Source organism: Camelina sativa, chromosome 5 (assembly GCF_030686135.1).
Source record: "Camelina sativa cultivar CO46 ecotype springtype chromosome 5, ASM3068613v1".
NCBI lineage: Eukaryota > Viridiplantae > Streptophyta > Magnoliopsida > Brassicales > Brassicaceae > Camelina > Camelina sativa.
This window is the reverse complement of record NC_141884.1, coordinates 1,367,658-1,392,748: the sequence shown is the minus strand read 5'-3', so window position 1 is coordinate 1,392,748 and position 25,091 is coordinate 1,367,658. Positions and strand designations below refer to the sequence as shown.

The 25,091-nt window shown below is 32.5% G+C and overlaps 3 protein-coding genes and 1 non-coding gene across 4 annotated transcripts; 2 read left to right on the top strand and 2 right to left on the bottom strand.

The window, feature by feature from the left end:
• The first annotated feature begins 1,845 nt into the window (after positions 1–1,845).
• TRNAK-CUU (transfer RNA lysine (anticodon CUU)) lies at positions 1,846–1,918 on the top strand. Its single transcript has one exon. It is a non-coding gene; the product is annotated as a tRNA-Lys (tRNA).
• Positions 1,919–2,018: 100 nt separating this feature from the next.
• LOC104784794 (protein BRI1-5 ENHANCED 1) lies at positions 2,019–4,442 on the bottom strand. The gene is made up of 4 exons (XM_010509872.3): positions 4,115–4,442; positions 3,140–3,682; positions 2,344–2,539; positions 2,019–2,234 (listed from the first exon to the last, which is right to left on the bottom strand). The coding sequence occupies exons 1-4, from the start codon at positions 4,317–4,319 to the stop codon at positions 2,096–2,098; spliced, it is 1,083 nt and encodes a 360-aa protein (XP_010508174.1). The 5' UTR covers positions 4,320–4,442; the 3' UTR covers positions 2,019–2,095.
• A 5,435-nt stretch (positions 4,443–9,877) lies between these two features.
• Positions 9,878–10,872, bottom strand: LOC104788753 (LOB domain-containing protein 19). The gene is made up of 2 exons (XM_010514537.3): positions 10,475–10,872; positions 9,878–10,395 (listed from the first exon to the last, which is right to left on the bottom strand). The coding sequence occupies exons 1-2, from the start codon at positions 10,781–10,783 to the stop codon at positions 10,132–10,134; spliced, it is 573 nt and encodes a 190-aa protein (XP_010512839.1). The 5' UTR covers positions 10,784–10,872; the 3' UTR covers positions 9,878–10,131.
• Positions 10,873–15,816: 4,944 nt separating this feature from the next.
• Positions 15,817–18,249, top strand: LOC104699457 (LOB domain-containing protein 18-like). The gene is made up of 2 exons (XM_087512933.1): positions 15,817–16,532; positions 17,597–18,249. The coding sequence occupies exons 1-2, from the start codon at positions 16,158–16,160 to the stop codon at positions 18,014–18,016; spliced, it is 795 nt and encodes a 264-aa protein (XP_087369059.1). The 5' UTR covers positions 15,817–16,157; the 3' UTR covers positions 18,017–18,249.
• The last annotated feature ends 6,842 nt before the right edge of the window (positions 18,250–25,091 follow it).

Genomic DNA, 25,091 nt, shown 5'->3' with positions numbered 1-25,091 from the left:
AAAAAATAAAAAATAATAATAAGGAAAATGCAAAGTAACACGTAGAACGACGGATTCGAACTCGAGACCTCAGGAGCCGGTTAAGCTAAACATTCTTTGTGCTAGGGCTGGGCAAAATAACCGATAACCAAATAACCGACCGAAACCGAACCGAAAAAAACCAAACCGAACCGAACCGAAATTCTTCAAATACCCGAATGGTTAGTAAAAATCTATATCCAAACTAACTGAAACCGAACCGAACCGACAATTAAATGGTTAACCGAAATATCCGAAAACCTAGAAGATACAAATATTATATACTTAATATTATGCAAAACTATAAAATAAACTTAAAATATAAATTATTTCTAGATTCAAAACAATTAAATATTTTAAATAATCAATATATGTAAATGTTATTATTTTGAATTTACAAAGTTAAATACTATTTTGTAAAATTGAATCCATATTTTTCCCTTTTTTGTATTTTTGTTATTGTATATTTGGTTAATTTTGGTTATATTCGGTTAGTTTTGGTTATATTTGGTTTATTTGGTTAATGTTAATATAATTTATGTTAGTTATGGTTATTTTAAATAACCATAAACCGAAACCGAACCGAAAGAAACCGAACCGAACCGAACCGAAATTTCAAAAATATCCAAATGGTTACTATATTACTATATCCAAAATAACCGAAACCGAATACAACCGAACCGAAACCGAATGGTTAACCGAATGCCCAGGCCTACTTTGTGCAATAAACATGATTCTTATCACACATATGAAAGCTTTATATTTTGTTACAAAACCTTAATAAAAATTTAATTGAATAATATGTAAAAGAAACTCTAAAAATGTAAGTTACAACATTCAACATATATGTATATAGAATCAAATTTAAAAACAATTTCTTTTCCACGATAATGTCTCAAATATTTTGCTTGTAAGAAAATCAAAACAAAGTATATATTTAAATGTTGGGATATAATGATGGAGGATGAGTGAATTATTATTTATAGAGTGAAAGGTGAAGGGAATTAAACTATCAAAATAATATATCATGATTATTTTTACATGATAATACATCATGATTATTTTAAATAAACTCAAAGCGGAATATTCAGTTGATGACCATGACTAATCGATTACGTTTGCATTTTACTTCCCAACTTTACTCTTAGTGCATACTTATTTCAACATATTTGTGTGTGATTGATGAAATCTTTTATTCCGTTAGTACCATATAAAATGGCTCATAATCAATGTTTTTTATTACTACTAAGACTTATTGTTTCGTTTCCTCGATCGGATCATTTGATGTATGATATCTCTCTCTACATGCTCCTTTGATGTAAGTCTCTTTGTCTAATGATATATCAAAATAAAAGTGAGAATTTGATTATTGTATCATTTTTAATGATTAGTTTAAACTTTACTGAGTCTATTAATTTTTTCACGAGCTTGAAAATGACATGCTTTGCTGCTGGTAGCTAGCGATTTCATAAATCAGGCCTGACTCAATAGTTTTATGGACCCAGAGCAAAAATAAAAATTTGGACCCTTTTCCCATGTAATTTTTTTTTTATACAAAATTTGGATCCTAAATGTTAACTAAAAAAACTCAAAAAATTAATGAACCTTATGCATATGCACACCCAAGTCCCAACACATGCATAGAGCCGATATATATTATGGATATGACTATCTTCGGAAAACAGAATCTCTATATTATTGTTGGAGAAAGCCTGATAGAGATTAACCATTAATTTTATACTAACATCTTCGAATACGATCATTCACAAATTGTAGAAAACAAAACAAAGCGGTAATAAATTTATCATTCGGAAGTATTAAAAACAAGCCCGTCTAGCTCAGTTGGTAGAGCGCAAGGCTCTTAACCTTGTGGTCGTGGGTTCGAACCCCACGGTGGGCGTTATTATTATTTTTAAACCCAATATGTATATGGAGTTTAGCATTTTTTTTTTCTCTTTTTTCTTTCCGTCTAGGCGTCTACTAAACCGAAATGGCCAATATAGGGGGAAAAAAATATATATTTTCAATTCATATACAAATTTAAAATTTTAACACAAATTAAATCACCCAAGAATTTTTAAAGAAAGCCTCTGGCTTCGCAGCTCCTTATAGCTCCACTGAAGATTTCCTCGGCTCCATACTTGAACTCGAACCCTGCACTTCTCAGCTTCTTCGTCGAGAGACTCATCCTCTTCTCTACTTTGTAATTCTTCAAACTTTACGTACCCACATAAAACACATAATAAATCAAAAAATCTCTAGAGAAATTAACAACATATGCTCACGTCTTGGAGTTAATATTATCCTTGTAAAAGTTTTACTTACTCAATGAAAGGTAACTGAAACTGAGGATATTTCGTAGACAAGAACTCATACACCTCATCTATCTTCATATCCACCGACGAACAAATATATCTCCCTTTCGCGATTGGCTTTTCTAATAAATATATCATCGCTCTTGCCACATCATCTATATGCACCATATTGTAAGTATCGAACAGATACTTCTCCTTGTAATTTCCTTCGTACAAGAAAAAGGGTAAATTGTTATTGTGAATAGTGATTACTACTCAAAACACTATTCGTGAAAACACGTGTTTTAACACGCACATAAAAAAAAAAAGCATTATACTTGTATATTATTAATAGTTAAACTACTTGTTTACTCATATTGTAACAATATCTATTAGTTTATAAGTAGAATTCTATTTCCTTAATTTTTTCGTATAGAAAATATATATTTTGATTAAAGTTATAAAACTTGTTACATTTTTAATAGTCACAATATCCAAACATAAATATAGAATAGTCTACAAAGTAGCAGGCAGTTCAAACATAAGTATTATAAATGATAAAATTCGAGCTATGGTCTCTCACGATACATGGTGAACCATTTAAGTACTACTCTAGCTAGCCAGCTATAGTACTATGAATTTACTTAATTTATTTGATAAACAAAAATGTTTGTAATAGGTTTTATAATCTTTAATACCTTTACCTACATTATATTACGTATAATGAAAGTAGTTAAATTTTTCATTGTTAGATATTTTATAATTAGCTCTAGACTAATCATGGAGAAGAAAACAAAAAAATTCTATTGGTTATAAGAATTAAGTACCAAAGAGCATGGCGAGAGAGATGAAGACGGAGGAAGGCAACGACGGAGATATAAAAGGTCCGACGACAAGAGGGATAACGAGAGTCACAACCTCCAATCCATTCTTATTGCCGAACTCAAGCGCCGCCGTCTCCGCCGCCAATTTCGACACAACGTAAGAGCTGCTCACTCTCTTCTCTTTCTGATTCCTAAACACCTCCGCGTCGCTCCAAACGCTCTCGTCCACTTCTCCTCCTCCATCTCCGTTGCCACCGCTGTAGAAAACGGTTACGGCGCTTGACGTGTAGAAGAACCGTTTCACGGTTTTAGCGTCCAAACACGACTTGAGTATCCCCATGAGACCTTGAACGGTGCGTTTCGTAACGGTCTCTTCGGTTTCGTTGCTGCTCGGGTCCATAGGATGAGCCACATGGAATACGGCTTTGCATCCTTCGATCGCCGGTTTAAAGCTCTCCGGTTCGTTGAGGTCAGCGGTGAATATTTGAAGCCTCTCCGATGCAAATGGTAGTTCGGTTAGGTAGCTTGTATCTTTCTTATTCCCTTCTGTAATATGCATAAAATACAATAGATATATAAACAAAACTAATTATGAAATTATCAACTTACATTTATATCGTATGGTTGGTTATTTAGTTATTGATTATAGAAAAATATGGTTGACTTTGTATAGAAGATGCATGTAACATGACATAGCTATGGAGCTTCAAGATCCTACAAACTGACAGATAATTCCAGCCGAGTACAATAAATTCCTCACATCCATAAAATATATATATATTTTAAATTGTCGATCCAAAAATCAACTTTAAAATGTTATATCTATATATATTTTTTTAAAAACTATAATCAATCTTTCTATTTATGTACTTTATATATGTTGAAACGGACCAATCAGCTATATATATAAGACAAGAACAAATTTATTCGCATTTTGGCAAATTAATGATGATAATTTAATAAAAGAGGAACTCGAACCTGGATTGGTTCGAACAGTGGCTCGAACGGAGTAGCCACGTTGGAGGAGACGCATGATGAGCCAAGAAGCAACGAAACCAGTACCTCCCGTAACACAAACCAACCCTGTCCCGTCCAACAACAAGGACGGGACCGTTTCATCTGCCACGAGCTTTGTTCCCTCTCGTCCTCCTCCGTTGTCATCTTCTTCTTCATCTCTCCCCATCTCTCTCTCTCTTTCTCTCTCTTCTGGTGTGTGGGAACCTCTCTAGAAGGGGTTCTTAAATAACGGAACCTACGTCATTTACTCTCTCACACCTATCCGCGTGACATGTTCCCCGTTTTGCCCTCTTCTCTCTTTATTACAAATTTTTTGTTTTATTATATTAATATATATATATATATATATCCGTTATAATCGAATGCTACATTTTTTACAGATCATTTATATAAATAATTCACATTCTATGTCCGTTTATTACAAACATTGTTATTGGATTCCGTTATTTTTCATTCTTTCATCCTCTTTGTACGAATCATCATGAGCTTCTTCTTCTCTTTTTTACTACTAGTATAGTTTTTGGCTTCTAGTGGTGCGATCGAATGAATGTATTAAATTATAATATTCTGCATGTTCTAGGCATAGATTAAGGGATATTATTAGCAGGATTGTGGTTACATATATATAGTTAATTAATATGAATGAGAAAGAAAGAAAGAAATAAAACGCGTGAATGAGATGGAATGGAATAGAAAGCGTAGGCGTGGCACATGATCCTGCAACTATCTCTCTCTTTTTTTTTTGTGTGACTCCACAAAGCTACCGTTATTTTCGGGATGTTGCTTTGTCGATGTTGCGAACTCTCTTCCTTTTCTCGTTGTCTTCCTTTGTATAATTGACTTTAACCTTTTGGATCGGCCATTCATTTTAGACATTTTTAGAATTAAATATAATCAAATTGCTAATCTAGGAAATTCCAGTTTCCATAGATGTTTTTGTTCCAAGTCCAAAAAGTATGCATATATAAATAGTATGAAATTTCATATGAGAGAGATACCAAACAAAAACTCGTTTTCATTACATATATTATTTTTGTAAGACTAAAATAGTTAAGAGTTCAACTTCCAACAACCACAACAAAAAAACAAAAAGTAACAAATGAAAAAGAAAGAAAAAAAAATCAAGAAAAACCTCTAATCAATTATATGATTTGATAGTTTTCGTTTTTTCGCCTGTATAGCAAAAACAAATAAGCAGAGGGGAACACTTTGTTTTTTTCTTGTAATCCGTTAAAAACTTATCCGGAACAGTATTTGAATGTTCGTTCGTTCACTCTTCCAAGGATCTGGATCACTGGATGTTTTATTACAACGTTAAACGAAAAAAAATGTTGTATTACGTTTAGTTTTTTTTTTTTTTTTTAACGTTGAGCTAATTGATATCGTGACTTTTTGATCTAAGCATGCGTAAGATGTTCGAGTTTCGGATCCGAATTTTCACGTTTTAAAATTAAAGCAAAATCTTTAGGAAAAAAAAGAAAACATTTTTTGTTGACATTGGTGATTTGAGGCTTCGATATTTCTATATTTTTGTAATATATTTGTCTAATTATTAAAACACCCTCTATGACTATACAACAGTAACAGTACTATAGTTTTAGGGGGATCGATGATCCCTACGTTCGGAAGTCTATATCGTAGATGGCTATTCTAAACCTTACAAGTATAGTAGTACCCCCTAATTCAATTTAAATCGATTACAGCTATATATTAGTATATGAGACCCCCAAAAAAAAAAAAAATCGATCACAGCTATCTATATTTAATTATTTATATATTGACGTTATTACTTTATTAGTGAATGCGCGTGACGTATGCCAAATTAAATATTTCTTTTGGGTTTGGTTCACAATTCACATCACGCTTCTATATATATGGTCCATAAAACAATATTAGACGAATATGAAGTCAAGATTATTAATTCAAGTATTATTGGCGGCCTAATAATATACGCAAACAAACTAAGCGGGGGTTATTGGTTTAAGATTTGAAAAAAGAGAGTTTTAAAGACTTTAAATGTTACGTAGAATCTGTTGTTATTAGATCAAGATTTTGTTAAACTCTGTTAAAGTTTAGTGTTATTAGTTTGTGATTTGTAAAAAGTCATTTAAAATCTTAACAAATCTGAGTTATTAGATTCAGACTTTTATAAAGTCATTAAAAGTTTTGTGTTATTAAATTAAAACAAAAGAATCTAGGATTGTTAATGAGTTCAGTTATTATGTTATTGGTTCATGATTTTAGACACTTTCTTTACAAAATAAAGTCATGGAAAGTATCATAAAAATACAGAGATTGTTTGGAGGACTTTACAAGATTTTAGAAAACTAATCAACAAAACTCTTTACCAATCTTTAACAATCTTTCACTTATTCATTTTTAATAATTTTATTGAACTCTTCAAAAATCTTCATAAATCTCAAACCAATATCACTCCCTAAGTACCGAGTATCTGTTTTTTAACTGATTATTACTTTACAAAATACTGTATTGTTTTTAAGTTTTTGACATGTATTGAAAAAAGCAAGATGCTTTAAATGTTATTTTCATTAGGTTTTGCGTTTTCCGTTGAATTCAATAATATTTTCATTATCAACATTCTGTTATAAACACAAAAATTTGAAGTAATGTATAAATACTCCATTTGAACTTTAAAGTAATCAATATATAGGATGTTTTAGATACTATGGTTTAAATTTTTATATACATTATGCACTTTAAATACATCTAATTTTTCATGAATATTTGTATTATGCACTTTTTTTTCTTGTAGTCGGTTGAATTTTTAAAATCAAGTACTAAATTATAGTTTTAGAAGAAAAAAACAAATATGAATTTTAAAATATGTTCTTTTAAGTAAAATATGTGAAACAAAGAGAGTATATAAAATACTATACATTGTAGAAATACCTAAGATGGAGGCAGTCAAAAAACTTCCGGCTCACATTTTCTGCTAAAGTGAAACTCCAAGCCCGAGTGCATGTAGTTGTCATCACTCTCGACGTTTCCATGAGAGATCAGTAAATTTACCATGCAAAAGGTTTTTTGATCCATGTTGTTATTGGAAGATTTAATTAGTAATTAAGACTTAAGATTTCTATTGTAATATTACTAAATTATTCTAAATCTTGAATTAAAAATGCCGAAAAATCTACACGCCATGGTCCAAGTGGAGTTTAATGATACGATTGAAGAAATTAACCTCTTTCGTAGAGGCTTAATATTGGACTCGTGACCTCTTTCGTAGAGGTTAAGGCGTACGTCTTTGTAACTCTTGACTTCGCACGTGATCGGCATTCGGCGATGATAGCGTTGCAAGTGAATACGATGTGGTGAGAATCGCGAGCGGTCACGTCGTTGCAGGCAACCAGAGCGCGTGTTTTGCCGCCATGTCCATGCAAACATTCGAACACAAATCAAGCTTGTCATAGACTTTTCCACTTCTAAGAAACCACATCCCTCAAAATTTATTCCACCACACCGCTGCATTGAAGAGATCTACCTTTTTGAAGAATTTTTGTTTTAAACAAGTTATGCCAAAAAATAGTTGAAAAACTTAATTGTTAAATTAACAATACTTATTTTATACATATTAAACTTATACACCTTGCTTACATACTTGTAGAATGGGACTGGATGCTAAGTCCGGTTTGTTTTCAACGTATTTAAAATTTAACACTTTAATTAGTTTGAATATATATTTTATTAAAATATTTTTAAACAATTATTAAAAAACAGTTGAAAAAATCATATAAATTTAGTTTTAAAAATCAAAATCATTATTCTTAAATTATTTTTTTTTTTTTAAAAGGGGAAAAAGGGAGTATACCTGTGTGTTGTGATATCTTAAGAAAAAAGAGGATGGACCTCTCGACCTTTTGTGTCTGCATCCAATCTGAAGCCACTAAACGGAAGACAAAAAATAAGGAAAATTAACTCACTGCTCACAAAAGAATGTTACATTAGTAATTTTAAAAAAAAAAATCAACAGAGAGATAGATATACATGACCTGAGAGCATCGTCGCGACTCACTCAGTGATGACTCGCAAGCCCAATGTTTACAACGCCGTCGTTTTCATATAAGACTTCTTTTTACATGATCTATTTCACTCCGACGCGACCGACGATCCAATTTATCAATGATGATTAGCGCTATTAAGAACCTCCTCTCTTCGGATGGATGGAGATCATTGCAGAGATCGTTCGATCGATATGATCGATCATCATCGGCTTTTTTCAACGATGTCTACTCTAAGATATGATGGAGACAGAAGAATTCCGATCATCGTCATCCATCGGAATTCGAAGACAACAAACTACTTCATCATGGATCATCAAATAATACATACTCTTACAATAAGATAGGGTTTTGAAGAAGAAGAATGAAGAAGCGAGAAACAGAGAGTTTTGATTTCTTTCTCTCAAAAAAGGACGATCGAAGAAGGAAGCGTAAATCACACGTATGGGTTCTCTCAACGGTTCAAAAGAAAAAAGGAAATTTATAATCACAACGGTCATATATTAATTAATAATTATAAAAATTAATTAAGGGATGTGTCTTTGTTTGTTTAATTTCCTTTATAATAATATAATATATATATATATATATATATATCAATTATCACAACGGTAACCATAAACAAAATATTACGTTGGGACTGGGCTGCATCTTCCGTTGAGAGCAACAGAGCAGAGCATCATGGCTAGCTGGCTTGGAACAACAAAAGGTCAAAATAATCTCTAACATATATATGTTAGTATAATAATAAGTCTTGCCTCTTGTTTAGAGTGTTTGTGTTTGGTTCTTGATCTGTGTTAGTCGGAGAGAGAGAGAGAGAGTAATAAGGCATCAGACACATGACAGAAGATAAATAAAAAGGCATAACCCTAATTAACCATAGAGAGTTAAATCGTTATTTTTTAAAGACTTGAGAATTAGCAAAGTATGTATGAGTAGTAGTATTTGCACAAAATTACTTTTAGAATCAAATAAATAAAAACAACAAAAAACGCTTTTACCTAAGAGCTATGCATAATGCATGTGTGGATTATATAACCTTCATTTTTTTTTATTTTTTTTTGGAACAAAATGTGGATTATAACCTTCATAAGAAGTTATTTCTCTCTTGTAAATCGTATCTCCCAGTCTGGTTGAACTGTTTGAAGCATCACTATTATACTATAGTACTGTTCGGGCAACTAAAATTGTTTCCAGTTGTAAACCAATCAGTTTGGACCAATGAAACTCCGAAAATCTTTGGTTTAGTCCCCCCCTCATCGTTTGTGAGAAGACTAAAATATGTTTGGACCAATTAAACTCCACTAAACTCTGAATCCTACTGATGCTTTAAACTAGGATTGAAACTGTTATCTGCTGTTCTAGTGAGTTTATGGTGTTTGCAGTTATTTCATAACAAAGATTTAATATGTCACTTTCATATACTCTCTCTGTCTCTCTATATGTTTGTAGTGAATTGTCTTCCTATTTAAGGCTCTGTTTTTAATCTCTTGGCGAATTCCCCTAATCAAAACAGGTTCTGTTTCTGCGTTACTCATGCGTTTCCTTTTTATGATTCTACCTTAGTTCCATTATACAGTACACTATATAAGCTCTCTTTACAAGAAAGATAGGTATATATATTCCATGCTCCACAAGTATTTCATTGCATCTTGGATACCTATCTGGTGGCTCTACAGTAATTGAATCTTAAGTGGTACGCATAAGCTCTTATCTTATATTTTTTGTTTTCTTTCTTAAAACGAGTTTGCTCTGTTACCAGATTTATCGAAAAAACACTCCATGCAATAACCAATTCTAACAGGCATACATAATTTTAGCTATATATATCTCTTAAGATGGGCCTATTGGCATAGTAGTGATCTTAAGTGGAATGGTCAACTTTGGGAACAGAGACTCGTCCCTTTTTTTTTCCTACTCTCCATTGCTACGATACATACGTCTGACTAGTAGTTTGACCTAATTGCCAGCCGGAAGTTTGACCGCTGGTAAGTACCTTGAGATGTACTGCATCGCCAGTTCTTGGAATTCCCCATCTTCAATTCCACCTTGAGTTAAAGGTTCTTCTTCCCACGCACTATCCAAGTTACTCGGTTGTTCCATCGGATATTCATTGTTATGCGCAAGATCGATAGGCGGCAGCTGTGGCGACTGTAAAGGAAAGTGCTGAAATGTTGAAAGACGAGCTTGAACATGAGCAAGCTCTGCTTGTAGATTCATCACCTAAATGCACACAGTCTTGCTTGTAAGTTTCTATATATATAAACAGTTGTGTTCTACAAAAAATGTTTTGATGAAGAACCTGGTGCTGAAGAGAGAAGAGATGGCCAACAGAGCCATAAACAGGATCACGAAGTCTAGCCATGGCCTCGTAACAGAGCGTGACCACTGCGTCAAACCGCTTGTGCAAAGGCAATCTCTGTAACATTTTAGAGGCATTGCTGGCTCCAAACACTTTGTGAACCGCTGCAAACCTCGCCGTGCCTTGCTCTGCATCGAAATATGGAGCGAAAACGCACCCTTTCACACACTTTCTCCTCAAGAACTTGCAAGCCCCGCACGGTCCTTCTCCTCCTCCTCTTCCACCGCCGTTCACGTTTCCGGTCATCATCTTCAAAAGTAAAGAGAGATAGAAAGAGGGGGATAGTATAGATAGAGAGAGAGAAGGAGATGGGTTGTTTAATTACATCAAGGCAACTCGATGAACTAGTTTCAACATTTATATAAATAAATGAAAAGTGTTTGGGTTTTGACTGTCAATGTAAGTTTCTGTATACTATTGAATGATCGGCCGCTTATTTATTTCATTTCACATCTTTTTTATTTCTTGGTCTTTACGTGAATACTACTCATCATTTGTACATAATTCTAATATATCTTCGTATGAACAATTAATATGGGTTCCAAAATTCGATGTTATAAATGATCTTCTGCTAACATGTACTTCTAGATATTTAGTGTAAAAGTTAAACCAAAGAAAGCCTAGCAAAGACAATTATTCACAAGATTGTATGTATACGCAACTGAACTAGTATACTGTTATGAAGATATATATATATATATATATATATATATACGCAATGATGAAGATCGATGTCAAAGAGCACAAACCACGTGTGATCGATTCATATAGCTCAAATGTCCATCCATAACCCTAAAAACCCTTTGCATTTTCAAAAATTTACGTACATATATTCTAGCCCTAGCGGCCCCTCCCCATGCACATTTCTTTTCATACTATCACATCTCCTGTCACACTCACTCTCTTTCTTTACGTATGTAGACGGACTTGAGTGTATACATGTATAGATATCCCCACATGAACTCATAGACATTGGAAATGTAGGAAGGAGAGAGATCTTGAAATGTCGACTGATTCATAATTTCATACCATAACCCTATATATAACAGCACATCATCACGACTCACGAGGGTTGGTTTAGATAAACCAGACTGCGACAAAACGTTGCACAATTGACACTGAAACACACACAAACACAAAAACCATGTAAAGTATTCAATAAGTATAGCATTTGTAAAGTAAGTAAGACAAGACAGGTTAATAATATCTCTCTTTTCCATTCTCCACTATCACAATCACGGTCACGATCACAGTCAAAGCGATTATCATACGTGCAGAGAGATTTGAAAATCCAATATCTTGACCTTCTTTATTGCCTCTCCTTCCTTTTTGTTTCTGTTCCACCCGACATAACTCACTTTCGATCTTTTCAGTGCTTCTATTTATTTTTACGAATGAAAATTAAATTTTACTCTAAGAAAAGAATGTATAACAAACAATTTATCCAGAAAATTCTTATAAAAGGTTAATCAAGAAATCATGTTTGTAATCCATTTCTATCAACCATATGGGAAAATAAAAAAATTGTAGAAGGGGACACACTACATTGAAATGCACGCGCTTGAATGCGGCGAGTGAGAAAAAAAAATTGTTCTCTAAAAAAGTTCCAGTCAAAGAGGCAAAGAGAATCGACGGTTGAGATCGATAGAGCAACCCGCTAGCTAGGTACGTTTTGCTTCTCAGATCACTACTACACCAAAACAAAGCCACGTCGTAAAATCTAGACACGTGGGCCAAGCGAGACTCGTATCCTCTCTCTATGACTTCACTGTCCCACGGACGGACCTAAGCGATCAGTCACTTACTTACCTGACCTCACCATCGCTTCTCTAATAGTGAGCCTATAACCAAACCCCTTTTATTGCATCTATGGTCTAACATTTGTAATGCATTGATCACAATTGTACTTATGTTTCGTTCAATATTTGCCAACCAGACATTTTTTATTTTTTTGCAAAACCAGTTACCAATCCCGTAAAAATATATAAAATCACGTCATCATTCATAGTTCTTTTCCTAAAAATAGATGGACTGAATTCAACGTAAACAAGATGAATTTTTTGAAAAAAAAATATTGATAATAATCTTCAGCAATCCATAATATATATGTATTGGGTAAGCTCGAATTTAATTAAGAGTAAGTATGAAACGAGAGCGTTGGAGAAGAGACTCGCGCCGTTCGGTTTCTTGTCTGCTAATCTAATCCATGAGAGACTCTCTCTCACTCTCTAGTCTCTACACTCTATTTTACATCATTAGCTTTCAGCCCCTTAACTTTCTAATGTTTTAGTTTAACCCCCCAAAAGAGCTTCTTACTTCAAACTTGCACCATTTCCTTTTTTTTTTCTTTTAATAACATTAAAACACTATATATTTTATATTATTTATTCGATCAGTAGTACAATTTACTTAATTAAAGAATTGCTTGAAATCTTTCTGTTGTACACATTTTTATTTTTATACATTATCATTATAAAGCCCCATAAATTTTGATGATGTGCTTCGAAAAAAATAATGAAGAATTTTGAGATTTGACCACAATATTGTCGAATTTGAAATTGCGACCAGAACTATAGATCGAAACGGTCTTACGTCTGATATACAACCACTGTCTGAAAATTATCCGACCAGGGGCCAATTATTATATCAAACAAAATACTCCTAGTTTTTATTTTATGATTTTGAGAAAGAAGCTCTATGAATTTGATATACATATTTTTCTTGCTACATTAGTCATTTATTATATTTTCATCAGTTGGACTTGAAAGGAACTCATATGTATGCGTGTGCGTGTGTTTTTGTGTTTGTGGTTACATAAACAAGTTACAAGAATTTTGGGATTGTGTTTATACTATAATTTATAATTTAGTTTAAGCATATATACGTAGTACATAAACTCTTTTAATATACAAATTTAATCTAAGGCAACATTTCTACATTTAAGGAATCATTTGTCAGTTTATGAAATACGGAGACAAACCACTCATTGACTAAAGTCGTTGGGCCTTAATTAATTACATAACGTGTGACGACATTGGAAACTTTTAACAGTTCATTCTGATTAATACTTAGCTAGCTAGATTTTCTGTTACTGATGAGCAAAAGCTTCCTTGTAACCCATATATATTTGGTTGAACTGAAATCTACAGCTAATTAACTAGTCCGATACATATATTTTACGATAAATTCTTACAGATAATTTAGCACACGCAAAAAAAAAAAAAAAAAAAAAAAACAGTTTGTTAGTTGCTACGAGTAAGTGACCAACCGGGTCAAATTACCGTAGCTAGATTGTACTGATGATCATTTTGTTAAATATTAGCATATTTAATTGAAGATTAGTAGTATATCAGTGTCATCAGCTCCAACTTAAACTCTTATAAACAAATCGTGTTGCCTTGTTTTTAGGCGACAGCGGATAATTTTTTAATATTATTTTGAGTAGATTTTGACTGGTGGATTTTAGAGTTCAAAGGAATAATAGAGTCTTAGGATGATAGGATCAAGTATCAACCCACAATATGAATATGAGTTAAAAGAAACTACGCATGTGTGTAATTACATCTATTAAAATGTAAGACAGATCATATACATATATAATATATATCCCTTACCAAATTCGACGAGAATGTTAAGATAAGCGAATTAGGGCGTGACTGCACGAGTGGACGAAAAAGTTTCATCAACAAAAAGCCAAGTGATTAATGATAATATGAGTATGTTATGTGTATATTAAAACATAATGAGCTATAAAGAAACAACCTATGAGAAAAATATACTGAATTAAAACTAATTTGTGTTTGATCGAAAATGTTCGACTCTTTTTGTACATCCCCAAGATTTGAGGTACCATGTCACTTCCACCTTCTGTACCTATCTCATTTAGTATAATATATTACGCTATTACATAACTCGACGATGTTTAGGACGAGTAATCAATCACTAACAAAAAAGAATGAAATTTATGATAGCAATTAGAATCGTCTGTTGACTCATATGCATTCATTCCCAAAACAAAATTTCGTGGTCGACCATATTTTTTACCTAAAACTATAAAACTGAAATATATATATGAAACTCTCAAAGTTAATTATAGAGCAAGCTTTACATTTTGTTGTTAGATAACTATTGAATTGATTAATCATATCGTTGATTGTTAGCATTTCCTCATGGAAACATTAACGTCCTTCTTTTTTTTTTTTTTTTTACTTCAACGTCTTTACTTTAAACTTTCTATTTTATTTTCTTAATTAGAAGTACAACAAACTTCATTTTTTAACTTATAAAATGAATTATACAATAATTTTATATACACATTTTAAAGATTTTTTTTATAAAAAAAAACACAGACGCGTGGAGGAGACACTGGGGAAGCAAAAGGGGCGTTACTAACTTTCTAAGGGAACGGCGCGTGGGACCTACGTGACGTATGACGTCATTCATTTTTCTTTCACTCGCTAAAGGCAGTTACAATCACTATCGCCATGTGTACTTCTGTTATTGGCACACGTAGCTACGTTTTTTTTTTTGTTTCCTTTCAAACCGAGAGATTTTAGACATTTTGACTCCCGGGTTACTTCGGTTCACTCTGATCTCGTTAATAAACCGAAATCGAATCCATTAACCTTCACTTTCACAGTTTACGGTAATTATCGATGGGGAACGTGAAGTTAAAATATGGGAATGGATGAGTTAACAATGCTCTAGTAGTATGCGACTATGCGTAACTAATTTAACTATTTCGTAAGCTAATAGTGATTTTGTTTTCTTATCCATATTTTTACTTGAGAAGGTCTTTAATCAGTTACGTACGCTTTTGCATTATTATTCCGATTATACAAATTTTGGAAAATCGAATCATTAAAGAAAATAACTAAGACCTAGCATTTCTTTATGCACTATGGCTATTAAATTGATAAAATAGTATACTATTTTTTAATGGCATGCATTTTGTAAATATAATAATTTTTGATGGCCTAATTTAATTAGACGTCAAGTCATAATTTGATAACTTATTTAATGATATGAATTTATTTTATTTATTTATCCATCTTGTATACGTAATTCATATAATTAAAGTCGTGAGATACTGAGATGTCTCCAAAAATAATATTTCACATGTAAATTCACAGTAAATAAAGAGAAAGCAAGAACTTTATTTTTCTTGGAAAATAAAATTTTATCACGAGATGTTCCAAGGGAAATAGATAATCAAACGATTTTTCCCTTTTTATGTCTCTTTTGATTTATAAATGATATAATTGTGTCATTAAAGGTTATATAACATATGAGAAATAATAATAGAAGAGGCTTATCCCATGTTTGCTTCACGCAAACAACTAAATACGAGATAGCTAGAAAGAGAAAAGAGAGAGAGAGATCGTTCTTCTTTTATTTTTTCCTTTTTTTTTGTGGTTAGCTTTGTCCTCGCGTGGCTTTAAAGACTTTCTTCTCTATACTCTCCTCTTACCAAACCCTAATTCTCCTCTCTTGATTCCCTTTTCTCAAATATTCATCTCTTCTTTAAACAATACCAAACTTAAATCTCAATACATTTTTTTCTCAACACCCTAAACAAAAGAGAGAAAGAGAGCAACAACTCGTTCATTGTGTGAGGGTGATCATGAGCGGTGGTGGGAACACAATCACTGCCGTGGGAGGCGGAGGTGGTGGTTGTGGTGGAGGAGGAGGTAGCAGCGGGGGTGGAGGAAGCAGTAGTGGCAGTGGGGGTGGCGGCCCATGTGGTGCTTGTAAGTTTCTAAGGAGAAAGTGTGTGCCGGGATGTATATTTGCACCCTACTTCGACTCCGAGCAAGGCTCAGCTTATTTTGCAGCGGTGCATAAAGTGTTCGGAGCCAGTAACGTCTCGAAGCTTCTTTTGCACATACCAGTTCATCGAAGGTCCGATGCTGTCGTAACTATTTGCTATGAAGCTCAGGCTCGGATAAGGGACCCTATCTATGGTTGCGTCGCTCACATCTTTGCTCTTCAGCAACAGGTAATTAATTTAACCTTTTTTGGTAAAGAATTATTAAAATGCGTTGGAAATCACTATATGTGAAACATACTTCTTGAATTAAACTAACCAAAAATTATTTTGATGACAGTTACGTTTTTCTTTTCCAAAGTAGCAAACTTCAGTTTCGTTTGGGAATATATATAATTTTCTAGTCATGTAAATTAGGTTAAAGATGAACAATTTTTTGGGTGCATGAAATGAAATCTTCTTAGAGTTTTTCGAGAGCTTGTCACTTTCTTGAGTTTTCTTGGTTATCTAATCTTCTACTTTGAGTATAAAGGAAAAAAGGCATGGTTGTCTGGTTAATTACTTATGAAATCTCTTAAAATAATGTATTATGCAATTATATAAAAATGATACGGTCGTGACAAGTCCCATTGCAAAATTATGGAGTTTTTGTTTCTTTGCTGGTTTTCGGGAATTGGTCGGGCTACAATTTTCTGTGTTAATACGTAGATATACCAATTTTTGTATTTTCCACTATATATCGATCTTTTTCTATCGTACTATGAATATAAAATAGTAGTATTTATTTTGTGTATAAACATTATTTTGTTTCTTCGCATTTAATTAGTTTCATTAACTGTTACTGTATCTGCATGTCCATATTCCATGTGATAATGGGATGAATCTATACCATGCGTGTCATTAAAAATTATTACTCTCTATGTTAGAATACCTTACATAAATTGTGGCTTAACAACCTTAACAATCGAAAATACATTAATTCGATTTCTGAATGAAAGTAAATCAAGCTGAATAGAAGGGTAATTAATTAAACTTTTAGATAAGTATAATCAATTACATGAAATCAGAAGTTTTAAAATTTAACACGTATAAACCATTTTTAGGATAGTTAAAACTATCACGTACGTTAAACGTATAAAAAAAACTAAGAGATAGAGATTTCACTTATCAAACTAACCGTATTATGTTGGCAAGAAATTGCAAGGCATAAATTAGTCGCATCCTCACGTAATGTCCTGAAAGTTACATAGTATCATTTTATATATTTTTTTCTAACTCGTAAAATGTATACATAGGTGGTGAATCTACAAGCAGAAGTTTCTTACTTACAAGCCCATTTGGCATCACTAGAGCTACCTCAACCACAAACACGGCCACCGTCTCTATCGCAGCAGCAACCGCTCTATTTCGCACCTCCTCCGCCTTTCTCCATAACCGATATACCTGCATCAGTCTCACCCTTACCCTCAACCTACGATCTAGCCTCCATCTTCGATCAAACTACACCGTCTTCGGCGTGGGCCACACAACAACGAAGGTTCGTTGATCCACGCCAGCAATACGGTGTATCATCGTCATCTTCGGCCGCTGCCACCATAGGCCTCGGTGGTGAAAACAGTGACCTTCAAGCATTAGCACATGAACTCCTCCATAGACAAGGATCTCCTCCGCCCGCAGCAACCGACGATTCGCCGTCTCGGTCTATGTCTAGATGAGTTGGTTTTGAATCTTTTGATCGTTACATCTACCTGTTTGTTATTAGGAAAATTAAATTACTACTCAATAAAATTTAATTTTCTTCGAATATTATAAGGAAATGTTGATTATAATTTGTCTAACATTTACACTGTATTTTCCAAACTTGTTCTGGTGACTATATCTTATTTGCCGTTATATTTTTCACCTATTATTAAGTTTGAATATAACTCAGTCTTACGTTTTTACTAAATTAGTTGTCAAACGATATCTTCATAGTTCATACTTCATACTTTTGCCTTGGGGGATTTTCTCGCAAGGCCCTTTGTTATCGTGGGCCTTAACCTTCATTTTGTTGTTGTTGTCAAGCTCTTTTTTAACCCCTCACACTCTTAAGTTTTATAATATCTGCTTCTTTATCCAGAAAATGAAGTTACAGAGTTATAAACTTATAGCAGATATGATACAATTAAACTACGAATCATCCAGATATCAAAATTTGCAAGGAGCACAACCAATAGACTAATAAATAATTCGAAAAAGTGTTTACACTAACTGTTTCAACAAAAAGTCTTATTCGCTAGCTGATTTACGTGTACGTTATTGTTTTTTTTTCTTCATAGAAAATAATTCACGGCCTTATCAAGCTCAACACAATTTCGATTTTAAACTTCTGTTGTTTTGTTGTTGGTGCTACATGCATTCTTACTCGTCCTACATTCTATTGGGCCTTGACCTAGGTTTAGGCCAGTTTTAACACTCTCGCAAGTCGCAATGGGTTTGGTTGAGCTTGATAAGGTCGTAAACTTTCATGACTGGTAATGATGGTTTAAGCTCTCTAGATCGGGAATTTCGGTTTTTTTTTTCTTTTCGAAATTCGATAACGTAGACGTATTTTAGTATTTTTAGTTCAATGTTGTATAGTACACATATACATGACGGGAATTTTCATGTAATTATATAAAAGAGCTCGTTTACGTTAGACTTTTTAATAAATCTATATCACTATGTGAATAAGCCAGGGGAAAGGTGAACTGTTTTTTTCTTCTTTAATTCGTATAATTATAGTACTATATAGAAAGCTAGTTATTAGTTAACTTCGTCTATATATATATCTTATTGTTAGTTTCGTTATCGAACTCACTTTTTATTTTCTTATTTCGTCCCATGCACAATATTTAATATTAAGCGACATCAAACGCAATCATTTTGTTGAATGTTGCAAGATTAGAATAACAAAGCTTGCACTTCCTTACATGTCGGAGCTCTCTCCTGTAAAATATTTGCATCTATAAATCTTGATATAACTATTAAATTGTACCTTTATCTCCCATATTTGCTTATATATTGAATGTTAGTATTATATAACTTTTTGACTCTTTGTCTCTCTCTGTTAATTGCTACCTATGTTTCCTTCGTTATTATGATAGTCAGATTTGCTGATAACAAAATTTTCAATTATCGATGTTTGTTAGAATTTTATTTTTCATAATCTCTACGAAATTATACTGAAATTTAGTGTATTTTTTTATTCTTTCAAATATTATGATAACTATGTGCTTTCTCTGTTTTTCCTGTAGAAATAAGATAATGTACATTTTTAAAGACAGCCATTTACGAATACGCAGATCACTCTCTTTGGTTAATATTCAACTTTCATCTCTGAATTTTGTTTGTTTGTCATTTATGTACAAAATATTCGAATAAACAATCATAAATTTGAATATAATGTCGTAGGAGAACAGATGATAGATAGTTTCTACGGTCGATTTAGATAAGTAACTAAGAACCATAATCAACGCCCAACAACAACATAAACAAAAATTAATGAGAGAAGATTATGATTGTAATAACATTTAATTAAATAATCCAAATGCGTCGTGCTTTGATGCTTAAGTTGATGTTAAGAGAATCGTTGACATTTTGGCACCGAGTTCTCGAGGCATATGTTCGTTTCAAAAGAAGATCAAAGATAATTAATAATTCCAAGTAAATCGCTGTCCATCACATGACAACCTCGGCTGTGGACCTGTGGTCCATTCTTTTTAATCTCTTTTTTTTTTTCAATTTTTTTCTATACAGATTACTCGGGGTGGCTCGCATAATTACTTATTCTTTTTTTTTTTTTTTTTACGGTTCTTGATTTCAGTGGTTATATATTCGTAGATAGGTAAAAAAAAAAAAAAACTTTCAATAGAGTTATAAGTCTCGGGTGAATATGGAATGGTACGCAAGATTTAGACGAATGATGTTTTTTTTGTTAAGGTGATGATAAACACCAACTTGATTGATTAGGTTAGAAAATGACATTTGGTAATATCTTGTAATATATAATTGAATAGATGACATATCTTTTGTCTTCAACATTTTAGCCATAAAGAACTTGTCCATTGCGAGTTATATGTCCTTAAGCTTGAGTGCCTTTTCATACGAGTTATATATATTCACATAAGGTCACATATCCAAAAAAGCAAAGCATATATGACAAATTCCGATATGGATTTACGTAATAGATTAAAAAGTTATTGGGTGCCAAAAAAATGCATCGAGCTATGTTTTGCTTTTGTCTATATTACACGTCCGTCCTTATCTCTCACTTAAATCAAACCATTAGCTTTTCATTTCTACTTAACCGATATTTTCATATTCCATAGTTTGCGAATCTGATTGAGAAAGTTACATTCTTTCTACAAGATTTATAAATTTTCTGAAAACAGAGTTTCTAAAAATACCCTACCAACAATTATTTATAAGAGACTGCATGTCACTGCTTGTGTTTTGTTCTTTCGTTTTCTTACAAAACTATTTCATATTTATAGAGACTAGTACATAGGTTACGTTATAGTTTTTTTTTTTTGTCAACAGGTTACGTTATAGTTATGTTGAGTGACTTTAAATAACCGATTACATAGTGAATTATATTCATGAATATTTTGAAGATAATTATATCAAATGCCTCCTAAATTGTTTATCAATGTAATCTTATACTTATAAATGGATATATACTTAATATAGCAATTTGGAAATACTAATTTCCTCTTTTTATATTATCACATACAATTATGCTGTCTCGATTTAATATGACACTGAGAGCTAAGAGATAATACACACAACAGTCCATAGCTTTTCGAAAAATATTAATTGGTTAATAATTATGTCTTACATTCCAAATGAATTACTTATATGGATTAAAATTCGATTTTATAGTGACAATCATGTGATTATCATCGTCAGCTATATATCTCAATTCGATTAAAATAATGAACTTATATACACATGATAAGAAAAGGTAAGATGTGAACATTAATGAGCATATGCAATTCACTGAGCTAAGAGATTATACACACACAACAGTCCAAATGTCTAGTTATTCCTTTAAGCAAAAGAAAAAAAAGATTTAGTTATTCTCAAAATTTCTTGATAACTACAAAATGGGGGTTTACATAACATGTTAATTAGGCTTTAGTGAGTAATGATCCAAGTGGTATTAATGGTTGCAGATTTTGGTTTTTTCAAAAAGCAATTAGTTTAGAATATCTTAACATGGGTTTCAGAGCCACATGGCCCATCCTAATTGGATTTCAAGTGAAGACAAAAAACGTGAGATGCGAGTGGTTAGTCCGATGTCCACCCACCCGGATCGGTTCGGGTCGGGTGTCAGCGGGATCCGCGGGGGATGGGTGAGAATCACGCCCACACGTCCTGGTTTCAGATTCAACCTACATCTCTCTCTTCTTCCCATGCGGTCAACACACATTTTACTCTCTCTCTCTCTCTTTATGATTAACTACACGAGTAGTATACGTATTCGTATTCTGTATTCATTACGATACTTATATGAATATGATTTAAGATACCATATAAATAGAATGGCAAAAGAAAATTAAAAGTGGAACAACAAAATTTGGATTTACTAGCGGGATGATCGCCGACGTTCATAAACCATACTCTTTTTTTTTTTCCATAATATTTGCATAATACTTATTATTTGATTTTTTGCTGATCACCGAAAGATCCCTAGATGACATATGTTTATGAACGTTATAATAAAAAAAAAAAAAAGTGTTAACATTATCGACCATGGTACAGACTATATGTAAACATAACAAACACATATAGCCCACAAATTTGTTTTTATATAGTTGTAATGGTGTTAGACTGAGGAATTTCCTCAAGGTTGTTCCCCAATCATCACATATCTATAAAGAATACCCTTGTTTTTCTTATATTGGCTGAATATTGTTTTATATATCATGTAGTATATAATATGGAATCAAGAAGAAAACAAAAGCTAAGGACCTTTTAGTAGACATTATGAAACTTGTAAGGGATCATGTGTATAGTATTATTTATGTATACATAAATTTTATATGTAGAACGCCGTATTATTAATAAATAATCCGACATAATTAATGAATCACATAAAAATAGTTATTAAAGAGGTATACTCATATACATTTAAAACAAGATTTAATCAAGAGATCACAATTTTTAATGCTGGTCTATCTGCCCAACGTTTAACAAGCTTCAAAATTTCAGTATCCAGCATTAATTGAGTAGTACTATACTACTATCTTTGGTAATGAAAACTAAATTTGTTGATTAAACCTTTTTTTAATCACATAATCGAATCCAGAGCGGTATGCCTGTATATGTAACAGCGATTCTAAAACGTATGTTATTTTTGTATTTAAAGTTGAGATATTTTTTATCGTAACATGCATCATTTATATTTTTTGTAGTTATTCGTGATTCTAACTATTTGTTAAAATAAAATAAAATGTATATATAAATAGGAAAACAAATAAAGTGGAAAACAAGAAAGTAATGAGAAGTGGCACTGTCAAACACTTTTTGAGATGTCTTGTCCGGAGAATGTTACATTGGTGGGGTGAGAAGAAGTACAAGAAGAACTGAAGAAGCTTTTACATATTTTTGGGAAATTTGACAGTTTTGACATATTTTAAGGTAAGTTATTCGAATGTAGAAAATATATACTACTCCCTCCGTTTTAAAATATAAGATGTTTTAAGCAAAGCACGCAGATTAAGAAGTCTCTACTTTTAACAAGTTCAACCAATCAGAAATAATACTGCATAATATAAAATACTAAACTAATCTAAAAGTTGCATTGAAATTTGAAAGCATCCTATATTATGAAACAAAAAACTTCTCCAAAACATCCTATATTTTGAAACGGAGGGAGTACTATTTTTGTGAAAACACACCCGTTGGTGACCAAAAATATTCCCCAGCATCGTGACGTGAAAGCCACCCTTCTGAATCTGATCTTTCAGTTTCAGGCACATCCTGAAAACTGAGTCAATGTTTTCAAAAGTAAATTAGTTACCACAATTAAATGAAGGCCTTCACGCGTGTCAGTCAGCGGCTGCACGTGCGAGTGTGAGCTGGTCCTCGCTGGCTGGTCTTGTTACGTGAAGGCATCGCAACCGACGGGGACAAACATCCAACGGCGTCTGACGCGCCTGTCATCCTCTCTTTCCTCCACTCCCCTGTCTCTTTAGTCTTTCCCCAAGCTTACGCGATTTACGAGCTTGAATCTGCCTGCCTTATCGACCCAACATAATTAATCTCTGTATATATACATTTTATAATACTATACTACTAGTAGTGGTAAATACTAGTTACTTGCTTTATGCTCATAAAAGGAATTTAAAGTCAGTTTTACTTGATAATGTCTTATTGGTTACTAATATAAAGTGGTGCAACGATATATATATATATATATATCCAAAATTACATAAATTTTTACGGAGGTGAATTAGACAACGAATTAAATTGAAGCTGATGTTAAACGTGTAGTATTATTAGCCAACGACCAGTTGATGTTGTAAACCAAACATACGACTGGTAACACGTATATAGTAGTATAATTTTGACTCTGATACAAAACGTGAAAATAAAAGAAAAATGTGATTACTAAAACATAAATTGAAGTACACAGATATTATTTTAAATATTTATGAAATAAAATAACAGTATCCATATTTTTCAGAATAGTATAATTCAAGGCAGCAGTAAGTATATACATTATAGAATTAAGTGGTTATGCTAGATTTTAAGTGAAATATTTTAAACAGTTTCTGTCATCATCCAACCACAATAACGTCTCTTCTTCACATTTTCATCGTCTTTTCTCCAATTCAACTCTTAATTATTTGTCACTAACTTTCATGCACTTTAATTAATCTTAACGTACGTATATATGCGGACACATGTATGTTTTAAAATTATTTTTTGTTAACAAGAAAAACAAATCAGTAATGTGAAAACAAAGAAAAAAAATCATATGCATTGGGAGTCTTATTCCTTAATGGTTGTTTAAGAATTGTCCTATCAAGGCAAATCGAAATTTCTCATACATAAACACAAATTAAACTGACACATGCATCATAGTACATTTCTTTTATTTATATATGTGATTTAAAAGGAAAATATCTATAGATAAGCTTATAAATTCTACCAACATTATTGTATACAGAATATACTGTTATATTTTTCTCTATAAAAGTTTGAATGCGTGTGTATAAAATTGTTGTTATTTTTTAAAAAATGTTCTACCGTTACATCGATAAACATAGTACGAGTATAAAAGAAAAGACTCGTGATTGTTGGCAAGAAAAAGAAAAAAAAAAGACTCGTGAATTGAAAAAATATGTAGTTAAAGACCGTACATTAAGGCATGTACCACCTACAAAATCATGCATATATGCATCAGTTTTATCATCAGCTTAATTAAAAACAAAAATTAAAAATAGTTTCTGATTCAATATAGATTATAGACTCGTGCGCTTCAATTTGTGTGTCCATTATAATGTTTGATATAATCTCACGCATCCATGGACTATATCTAGTAAACCTCATCCAATATTTTCACGAATTAAAAAAAAACCTTGTAATAATTTTTACAATTAAAGTTGGAGACAAACACACAACTGAAAATTATTACACAAACAAAAGATTTAGAAAAAAAAAAAAGTAGAGCCCACAAAGTGACACAGTAGGTAGGACCCACACACCGCCCATGCGGCACGCTGTCTATCTAAACCAAAACTAAACCCATTCATCATCTTT